The following is a 10,773-nucleotide window of genomic DNA, read 5'->3' on the forward strand; positions in this document are numbered from 1 at the left end:
TTGTGATTCATTGCAGTACAGTCCTGCTGACTGACTGCTGTCTGTCTTCCAGTTTCATGTAGTATGTGCGGTGAAAGGCCCCGTCTCTGAGTCACCTGTAGCACATGCCGGCTGAGTCTTTATAGGGGCATGTTACTCTCTCAGAGCGCAGTCTTCTGTGTCTAGACTTATCGCTACAACCGGAACAACACTTTGTGTCCCCTCCGTCTGGATCTTTACCACCGCTTTGCTCATCCCTCAACCAGCCTGACAGACCAGCTGTGAGGTCAGAGCCCTAATTACAAGAAGTTAACCTCATTTAGTCAACAGACTCGGGCTGTTCGGACAAGTCCCACAGAGATTTAAAAAATAAATAATCATCTGTTTAATCTCTATCTCTCGTAGGGATCCTCACCACTGTAAAGAATAGTCAGGTTGTGATGGATTTTGAACACAAGGCAAAATCAGAGCGTCATTGCTGAACAGAATTGTAATCTCCCAGCCTTGGTCCCTCTGTCACGCAAACAACTACAAGACACACTCCCTCAGTCACTATGCCACACTCCTTTTAATCTGACAAGACCATGAAGCCAGTGATCTATCCATCAGGAGATTAGTGGCCTGTTTACTGGGACGTGTGCTTCTCTTCTTCTGTCTGTCCCTATGGACGCTTCTCAGCATCTGGGAATGAGGCCCAGCACTTTGGGACTGGACCTGCTGTCTAATGTACATTCACAACTATTTTCACTCACATTCTGTCAGACAAATGATGGTGTTAGTAGGGCAGGAATGAGTTTTTTTTAAATGTGTTAATAAGTTTTCATTCATCTGCTTTAGACACTGACTGTACTCTACTCCCATGCCCCAAAGAATGAGTGCCTATAACTGAGAGGGATGTATAGTTGGGATCATTTCTTTTTTGGCAGATAAAAGATCACAGTGGCGATATTTTCTTTCATCTTATTTGACTTTTTTTATTCTAGCTGAAGATTTCCTATCATGTAACCATAGAGCTGTTTCATCCTGGGTTTGAATCTGAAGATTACCCTGTCCATTTCCTTTGAAGGTCTTTGCTATGCTTATTATCAGATGGCTAGGCTCAATGTCAAACCCTCTATAATGATTTGTATTGCTTGAGGACCTTGTTCTTGCAGGGTTTCCCACACATAGACTATACTTGGGCGGGCCGCCCAGGTATATTAACGGCCGCCCAAGTATATTTCAAGACCCATTTAGGTATTTAAAAAAAATAGATATATATATTTTTGTATTTGTCCTTGACCACGACGCCATCTGCGATCGATTAACTCGTGGACTATGATCCCTCGCTCTACGCCTCCTGTACCCAGTTCCGGACTGGCCATCGGGAGGACCGGGGGGTTTCCCGGTGGCCTGGCCTGTTAAGTGGCCTGCCTCACACAGGGTAATGGGCTGTCTAAATGATTTGGCCTGCCGACATGGCCACTGTCATAAAGATCATAAATCAAAGCCCTTGATTGGTCTCTGTGTGTCATTCAAGCTCGGGATAACCTCAGCTCAGGTGAGGTAAAGGACTCTTGAGTGTTTAGATAGTTAACTTATGGCACATTTCCACTGCAGCGGGGTAGCCCCCTTTAAGCGTCCCTAAGCGTCCTCGCTCAGGCCTCGGGCTGCCTCGCTGGCCGCCCGAGGCAATGGCGCATTTCCATTACAGTTTAGGACCTGGGGTAGCAATGCAGTGTAGGCGGGGCGATCGGCTTTTTTGTTGTGCTTTTTGGCGTTCGGACATCTGTGCAGAGACATCCTGGAACACTTTCACATTTCGAGTTGTTCCGTCGAGCTCCCGCTGGATTTGATCATCCCCAATGAGATGTAGGAACGTCGTCACCTCCTCGGTCGACCACGGTGTGCTATTCGTTGACGTTGCTATTTTTTGTAGCTCCTCCGTTTACAAAAATGCTGTGTATAAAATGACTGCAAGCTTGCTTCTAGATATATATGCGACACTAGGGATGATCTCACGCGCGATCTTGTGACGTTTCTCTCTGACCAATCAGCAGTCGAGAGTGTTGACGTCACTAGTTCAGCCCTGGCCCCGGCCTGATAGAACCACGATTTTATGGGGCCGGAAAAGAGGGAAAAAGTACCCGCTAGCCGGTGCTACGCTATATGGAAAGGCCACCAAAAACTGGCCTGGTCTCTTGAGGACGATTTAAGGACACTTAAACGGGGCTACCCGCTGCAGTGGAAATGCGCCATTAATCTAAGTTCTCAGTGGGTCTCAAACGGTTTGGTCGCCATTTATGTAAACACATATTTCCATTTGAGAGGGTAGTGATTAGTAAAATATGCATGAATAAATAAATAAAAAGTTAACTTGGTGAAAAAAGGTAAGATACACTTTTAAAACTTGTTGAGAGCTAAAACTAGTCTTTGCTGCTGCCTCAAAGAGGAGAGGAGAGGAGAGGAGAGGAGAGGAGAGGAGAGGAGAGGAGAGGAGGGGAGGGAGACAGGAGAGAGACAGGAGAGGCTGACTCAGGAGCACAGACACACTCACAACTATAAATGATCCAAAAACAAATAAATAAAGTTTCAGTGTTTTTTTCATATTGGAAATGGTATGTTATTGGTTATGGCCATGATTTTATGATTATTGAAATGTATACAGTTCTTTTTCATATAGGTGTTTGTATAGATCTAGTCTCTTTATTTCCCCCTCAAAATGCACCAGATTGATGCATTTAAGTTTAAAAAAAATCTTACCTGGGGAGGCATTCCCCCGGACCCCCCTAGAGGATTTGAGGTCCACCCACACTTAAAATCACATTGATAGGTTCCTAAATACATTTACCATTTTTTTTTTTTGTCCATATGTTTATCTGTGGGTAGTAGATTTAAACTATAGGGCTATCACTATCGGCCCTGCCTGTACCTGTTCGCTCTGCCATCACGTGAAGGGTCTGCTGACAAGCGACCAACAGAAAGGTTAAGGTTATTTGTTGGAGCTATATATATATATATATATATATATACCACCACCCTCACAAGTATATTTCAGCTCTGTGGGAAACGCTGTCTTGACTGGTTTTTGTTTCTGCTTCAAAAAGGAGAACATGTGAAATATAACTGATACACTGTTTTACTATAACAGGAATCACGCCAATCCTTCATGCTGCTTGTGTTTGCTCGATTTCGGTCTAACAGAAGGATTCTCTGCTGCGTCATATTGACATGTTTAGAGATTTGTTGTCAGAAAACAAAATGTTTAGAGGAAACACTGACTTGGGGTGCTTTGCATCATGAATAATGCCATATGCAAATGACACCTGCACTTTTTTCCTGATTTCTAAATTGAAGTTTATAATATCAGACCAACTCCACTGACTTGGGAACATTTGACCCATCTCTCAGTTGACTTATTGTACTTTATAAAGCAAAATGTCTTCTTTATCATACCAATAATAATACAAAAATAAATAATATGTTCTAGTTAGCATTAACTTGGCCCTGGTTTTGGATGCAGTGTGAAGGTGGTGGTGCTGTAGGCCCGTCACACTGCACTGATTGCTAGAGGCTAATGTGATCACAGCCACAGCCAGGCAGGGCTGACTGAGAGTGGAGCCTTAATCTCTCCCAGTGTCTCTCTGCCAAATTGGCCCGATTTGTCAGGCAGAGGATCATCACCCACTTCTCAGATGACTTTCAAAGGGCCTCTTTTGCTTTTTGATGTGCAGCTTTAGATATTTGACCGAGAAAACGGCAACTTGCATTACAATTCACTAATGTTGCGGTTTAAAGCTGCATGCAAAGAGGCGACTGTACATATCTTTCTTATTGTATACATACATTTGCTTAAACATTTTTTTTCACGTCTCAAAATATGCCCCTGTTGTATGAAGATGGACAGTTATTTTACTAGATGCCCTAAAACGCTGATGTAAACCAGTAAAAATAGAGATGTGCATGCTTAACTTAAGAAGTGAGATTTTAGTTACGATTGTGCTTTTTCCCATTGCAAGAAGAGGGCATTGATCACAACCAATCCATTGAAAAGATGTCTGGTTTTCCTGTACTAAGGATCTTTTTTCAGCAACTTCATTTTAACTTAAGACCCAAGAGCTTAGTTCTTCTTAATTCTAGTCTTGTATGTGTGGGTGAAGAGTGGTATGAGTCAGGAAACAGATGTGTTTGTGATTATCTTCTCTCCAAACCCTTGCTGTATGAACTAACAGTTTTTTCTTTGTCTTTTCAGGATACTTTATTCGGAGTAAGACAAATTCCAAGTGTGGACAGAGTATGCAGGCCTGAATGCTGAAGAGGTGGGCTTGCCCCCTCACTTATTTTCTGCTTCATGACGTCAGGGAGCAGCATCCCATCCCAGAGGCGGACATGTCTCCCTGCTGAGTGCCTTAAGCCTTTTGCACTGGTGTAATGACCAGCCTGAAGGGCCCACCCATGGAGCGCACCGTTGGGGGTTCTGTCCCCGCCAGTGATGAGTTTTACACGCGCCACCTCCGTTTGGTCAATGGAGGGACTGTGGCAACCCGCACAGACAATGTTCATGCCCCTGTGGGCACAGGTGTTCCCAAAATGGGTGTACGGGCTCGGGTGGCTGACTGGCCCCCGAGGAGAGACCTTGCAGGGATTATGTGGCAGTCAGCTACAGAGCCCGATAACTCTGGTGTGCCCTCTGTTGGAAAAAGTCACATTAAGTTAGGTGCTGTAATGAGCCCTCAGGACTCGTCAATGCTGCGGAACATTCACAATACGTTGAGGAATCGAACACAGGTCCAGTCCAACAACTACAGCCTGGACACCCATTACCTAGTGCCCGGAGACTACAGGGGTCCTGCACATAGAAAACAGAGACGCATCCGTCAGCGCAGCAACAGTGACATGACTATCAGCGAGATGGAAGCTAGCGGTGACAGTGGAGACGAATGGGGTCCAGCATCGGGAGCCAAATGGTCTCCTCTTCATCGTGAATATGGTAGCACCTCCTCAATAGATCAGCACGGAGCATCTGGAGAGAGCTTCTTTGAAATGCTTCGGGGCTATCAAGGGGAAAAAGTTGACCAGCGTAGCCCCGCTCCAGAGAAACTGGAGGACATCCTGAATGTGGGGGCCATGCAGGCCAGCGTTGATATTCAGGAGGATGTCATAGACGGCAATCCTCCAAAAGCCAGAGATAAGCCCCCAAAGAGACGGACTAAATCTGAGACAGGGGGCGAGTCTATATTCCGTAAACTTCGAAATGTCCGGGGTGAGTCCGACTCCCCCAGAGCGGGGTCTGATGCAGAGGACAGTCGGATAGAGGACATGGGCCCCCCCTGGGTTTGTCAGAGAGGCTTTGCCCACTATGATGTTCAGAGCATGCTGTTTGACCTCAACGAAGTTACTCAGTTGCGGCAGATTGCAGGCAAGCGGAAAAACACCACCACGGGGGCATCTGCTGCCGCTGTAGCCTCGGCTACCTCCACCCTGTCGTCCACACACAGCCTGCCTTACAGCTCCCCGAGCGGCAGCCAGGAGGAGCTCTGTTCCAGAGACAGTCCCGGTCTGGACGCGGGGGACGAACAGAGCAACGAAATGCTGTTAAGTTGCCCCTGCTTCCGCAACGAGATAGGTGGTGATGGTATTGTGAGGCGCAGATTGTTAGCAGGGTATCATGGTGCAGGAGCAGGTAACTGTGGATCGGGAACCCTGATCGAGGAAGTAAACGTGTACGAAACATCTGTGAGCACGCACTGCACAAATGCTGGAGTTGCAGTGCTAGAGGGGCCAAAGGAAGGCCCCAGCACGCTCAGCGAAAAGGGCAAACAATACATTGTGGAGCATGTGGACCTGGGAGCTTACTACTACAGGAAGTTCTTCTACCTTAGGGGTACGTTTAATTCAACCGCTTTCATTTTGTATTCATAAGTGTGTTGTTCAAAGCAGTAAAGTTTGATATTACCCAACAGATGTTTTTCAATTTTGCCCTTTTCCCCTGCTACCTCCTCCTCCTCAGAGCACTGGAACTATTTTGGGATGGACGAGGCGCTGGGTCCAGTGGCGGTGAGCTTGCGCAGGGAGAAGCTGGAAGAGGACAAGGAGCACGGCCAGCAGCATAGCTACCGCCTCATCTTCAGAACCAGCGAGGTTAGCCATAGTGTCCCATCCTTCCTACACCCTAACCTCAACCTCAGCACCGCATCACATCAATCCTTCCTGCTGAGGAGGGAAACTGCCCAACAGATTTAATGAGGCAGACAATTATTTTTGGTTTTGCACTCACAGATTTGGAAAAGTTAGGGAGACTGTTTTGGTTGACTGTGAGAAAAGACATTCATTTAATTTGTTGCTTGCTTGGATTTTATATCCAGTTCATACACCTTCTATATCTATTAAAGGAGTGCCTAGTTCAAATCCTATTATGCCTGCTTCATAGTAGGAGGTCCAGCCTTAGGTAAAACCAGTCTCAGTCTTTGTTTCTTATTATGCAACCAACCCTGGAGCTATTCAGCTGTCTTCCAATATCTGCAATGTGTGAAGAAATGTGAGGATGTGCGCTCATCTTCCAGCCTCCCAGGCCTGTCAGTACCCCACAACCTCAAACCGCTGCGTGGATCAGTAAAAATAGCCTGTCATATTGAGTTGCTCCAAGTCTTTTGTGTTTGGTTATGAGATGTTTGGCTTTTTTCAATTTTAGGTTATGGTATTTATTATATGGACGTACCTTCACAGGGTTAGGCTTGAGGTTTAGGGCACTTGCCTGAGAATGTTTGTTGTGGATTTAAGTAAAAACAGGTGCATGTGATTAAGCCCCCACACATTAGACTGAAGTACCACAGGACCCCCGCCCACTACCCTACCTTCCAGACATGGGGAACACAGGTCCATTGTAAACAAAGCACAGCACAGCCTCAAGCTCGTAGGAGAGAGACTCGAAGCCCCTCTCCAGCCGCTTATGATAGTGAAGTGATTGAGTACACTCCCAGAACCCAGCACAATGCAGACTTTGTGTAAACAGAATGCTTGTACGAGCCCTCCCACTTCTTCTTCCTCAGTTCCACTTTCTATTTACACAAGGCTTTGAGTCATAATTCTCTTGTTGTGCCATGTCACCTTCTTTAAGGGTAAAGGGAGCGGGTTACTTAAAACATATGCAGGGACCTGTTTTTTTCCTGCTGTTTGTGCAGGCATGTTCTAAAAGATTCCAACGTTGCTTTTTTCCTCTGCTCACACTCCTCTATGTTATATCTTCCTCCCTATCTCCCTCCATTCAGCTGACCACTCTTAGAGGTTCTATCCTTGAGGATGCAGTGCCTTCCACCTCTAAGCACGGGACCACCCGGGGGCTGCCCGTCAAGGAGGTGCTGGAGTACCTTCTCCCTGAGCTCGATCTGTCGTGCCTCAGACTGGCCCTCAACACACCCAAAGTCACTGAGCAGCTGATGAAACTGGATGAACAAATGGTGAGCTAATTAACGAGAGTTATTGGAACACACTTGTTTCAACATTGTACTGTGTCCTCACGTGAAATATTGTGTCCCTCAGCTGAGTTTTCAGGTGAAGGTGGGGGTGATGTACTGCCGAGCGGGCCAGAGCACCGAGGAGGAGATGTACAACAACGAGATGGCTGGCCCCGCCCTGGAAGAGTTCCTCCAACTGCTGGGGGACAAGGTCCGCCTCAAGGGCTTCACAAAGTACCGAGCCCAGCTGGATACAAAAAGTATGTTTTCTTACTTTAGTGACCCAGGTTGTGATGCATTTCTACAGCAACACATTATTGTAATTGAGTGGATGTCTGGTTATATAGAAGACTGTATGTACTTGTTCTTGGCTTCAACCTTTTATCCTTAGAAGTCCTGCTATAAGTTAGTTTTACTTTAGCTTTATATTGCTTTATATAACTTTATAGTGCTTGAACTTTGGTCCTTAATCTTGCTTTTGGTCAAATGTTTCCTTGCACTGGGTCTGATTTTTTGCCTATATTACTTTTCTTTTCCTCTCTCTTTTTAACTATACTTTTCTCTCTGGTGTATCTTCAACAATAGTCCCTCAGTCGTACTAATGAGTTCATGATGATAACTGCATCAGTCTTCAGAGAACCTGGCTAACAATCAGCATAGTCTGGTGAACAGATTAAGAAGTTTATGATTGCCAGTTTATGGTCTTGTTGGCCAGATAAATGAATTGGAGCAACAGTGTGTAGGATTTGGTGTCATCTAGTGTTGTGGTTGCAGATTGAAACTAACAGAGTATCCTTCTGCTGAACTCATAGCCCATCCTTACCATAACACCACTTTAGGTGCAACAACATTTTGGTTGGCTGATGTCGCCACAGTTTTACAAGCAATTGCATTGATTTAAAAGTGAAACGCTCTATTTAAAACCAGTTTTGTTTTTTTGGTTCTACATTTCTGTCGAAACATGTATGTGTAAACCTCATTCAAAGCTAACAAAACTTTCTTCATTACATGTGATTAAGTACTAATAAAAAAATAGTTATGAATATTATTCTCCAATTCTGATAATAGATCCCCCATTAAATTCTACCCACCGGCCATTAACATGTTATTAATTTTGACATATATAGACAGTGTCCTTTGTTCTGGATAGTGTAATATCACAAAAGAAAGGCAACTTACACTTGTGTTAAACAGTAGAGTGAGCTTCAGGTTTGACAGTCATCTTATCTCGGCTGACACCGATATGCACTTCACCATTGTCTAGTTGTTTGGGCTACAGTGAAATGGCATCCTGTCTGGCACCAGAAACCACAGAGAGAGAAACACACAGGATACACATGCGAGACAGATGGATGGCATCAGTTGTTAAATGGAGCTCAACACTGTATTGCTATGTTTCCCTGCAGCGGATTCAACGGGTACTCACTCCCTGTACACGACTTACAAAGACTATGAGATCATGTTCCATGTGACAACGCTGCTGCCTTACACCCCCAACAACAAACAACAGGTAAAGATGGAGAGCCCATTCCTCTGGTACACCATTAGTTATGGTATACCCAGAGGGAGGGTGTATATGTATATATTAAGAGGAACACCTGTTATTACTTAAGACTGGTATCAGATTTCTTATTTTATTGTTAAAAAGAACATTTCATTGTTTATTGCCATTAAATGGAATGCACAGAATAGTTGGTATGCTTTCAGATTCAAGTCCCTAATTAAGAAATATGTTGCTTTCAATAGTTGCTGAGGAAGCGCCACATAGGAAACGACATAGTGACCATTGTGTTCCAGGAGCCCGGCGCTCACCCCTTCACCCCGAAGGCCATTCGCTCTCACTTTCAACATGTCTTCATCATCGTACGGGTGCACGATCCCTGCTCTGACAACACATGCTACAGGTGGGTCTGTTTATTAGACAAGCAGGAATTCCTCTACTGGGTAATAGGAAAACTGTGTACAGTAAATGTGTGGGAACCACAAGGAAAACATGCTCAAGCCTTTTTTTCTTTTGCAATTGTGTATATGCTATGTGGTTTGTCAAAGAAAGGAAGGAAGGAAGGAAGACAAAGGCAGGGCTGGTGTATGGGGCATTTGGGTTGAACAAAACCTCTTCCTGTATCAATTCAGGTTTTTAGTAAATCGGACAACATACCAAAGATATGAAAACGTTTCATCTCACTATCTCAAATAATTGAGTCTAAAGAGGCCTTTTTAGGCTTTTTGGGTTTTCCCTTCCCTAGTAGAGAGTTATATAGGTTTGTGTGCATGCAAATGGTCTGCAAAGGCTAAAATCCAACATTTCTCGTCAGAGGGAGTTTCGCCTGAAATGCCATCATTTGTTTACTTCTGTTGCTCTATGTGCTTATAGTGGCTAGTGCTCCAACACATTGTAGGTGATAGGCTAAGGGATGGGACATCTCAAAGCGATTGGCCAATCACAACATAGCCGGACAATCAGAGCAGACTGGGCTCTGGTTTCAGACCAGGGTGATAACAGGTGCTTCAGCACAGGCAGTTTGAGAACAATAAAGCGCTTTGTGAACATTAAAGCATGTAAACATGTCGCCTTAGAGGCACAAAATACAAATATGAACCTGAAAATTAGTGTAATATGTCCACCTTAAGGTTAACCCACCGGCTAGGAATATATATGACTATATCTAGAGACTAAGGATACTCATTAGAATTTGAACTAGGCCAGACTGACCAAAGCCAATAGCAATGTTGAATACAAATCTGGTTGTGTCTTCCCATCTCAGTGCGGCACTGGCCCCTTTTTATGGAAAAGCTCCACAACGGTCAGTGCTACCAGCGGTGTTGTTTTTATGCAGGTAGCTACAGTAGCATTAAGACAAAAGCATTGACTGGAAGGCATGGGTCAAACATAAAAGCCTGTTGCGTGGCTTTCCTGTCTATCCGGATTGTGCGTGTTCTAGCTTCTGTATGTCTGCGTAAGTATGAATTAGTTTGATTATGATCAAATGGAATAGATTGGCCCTGCAGTAGCTGTCCAACTGATGGGTGTCCTCCTCCTCCTCCTCCTCCTCCTCCTCCTCCTCCTCCTCCTCCTCTTCTCCTCGGCTGGCTGACTCTTAGCCTTGTGATGATCAGACTGGATCTCTGTTGCAATCACACTCATGCACCCTTACCTCACCACACAGACACTTTCTGTTCTCTGCATACACAGATATTACACGCACATAGTTGCTGTCTCTTAGTCCCGTATCTCCTTCTTACCTCTTTCCCATGCTCACTTGCACAGTTACACACACATGCACGCACTTCTTCCCATGCACACTAATTCACTGAAAGGCTCACTCTTCACACACTCATACAATACAAGACCCCCCCCCCC

General features: G+C 45.0%; 1 protein-coding gene across 3 annotated transcripts in view; it reads left to right on the forward strand.

The window, feature by feature from the left end:
* sipa1l1 (signal-induced proliferation-associated 1 like 1) overlaps positions 1 to 10,773 on the forward strand; it is a 37,909-nt gene that overhangs the window by 14,593 nt on the left and 12,543 nt on the right. For all 3 annotated transcript variants that reach the window (XM_010791759.1, XM_010791761.1, XM_010791760.1), the window contains exons 2-7: positions 4,211 to 5,842; positions 5,969 to 6,099; positions 7,227 to 7,415; positions 7,498 to 7,672; positions 8,819 to 8,922; positions 9,159 to 9,316. In XM_010791759.1, coding sequence (XP_010790061.1) covers positions 4,390 to 5,842; positions 5,969 to 6,099; positions 7,227 to 7,415; positions 7,498 to 7,672; positions 8,819 to 8,922; positions 9,159 to 9,316 — 2,210 coding nt within the window. In that variant the 5' untranslated portion in view covers positions 4,211 to 4,389. The remainder of the gene's footprint in view (positions 1 to 4,210; positions 5,843 to 5,968; positions 6,100 to 7,226; positions 7,416 to 7,497; positions 7,673 to 8,818; positions 8,923 to 9,158; positions 9,317 to 10,773) is intronic.

The sequence above is a fragment of the Notothenia coriiceps genome, unplaced genomic scaffold, assembly GCF_000735185.1.
Source record: "Notothenia coriiceps isolate Sejong01 unplaced genomic scaffold, NC01 NC01_scaffold00035762, whole genome shotgun sequence".
Classification (NCBI taxonomy): domain Eukaryota; kingdom Metazoa; phylum Chordata; class Actinopteri; order Perciformes; family Nototheniidae; genus Notothenia; species Notothenia coriiceps.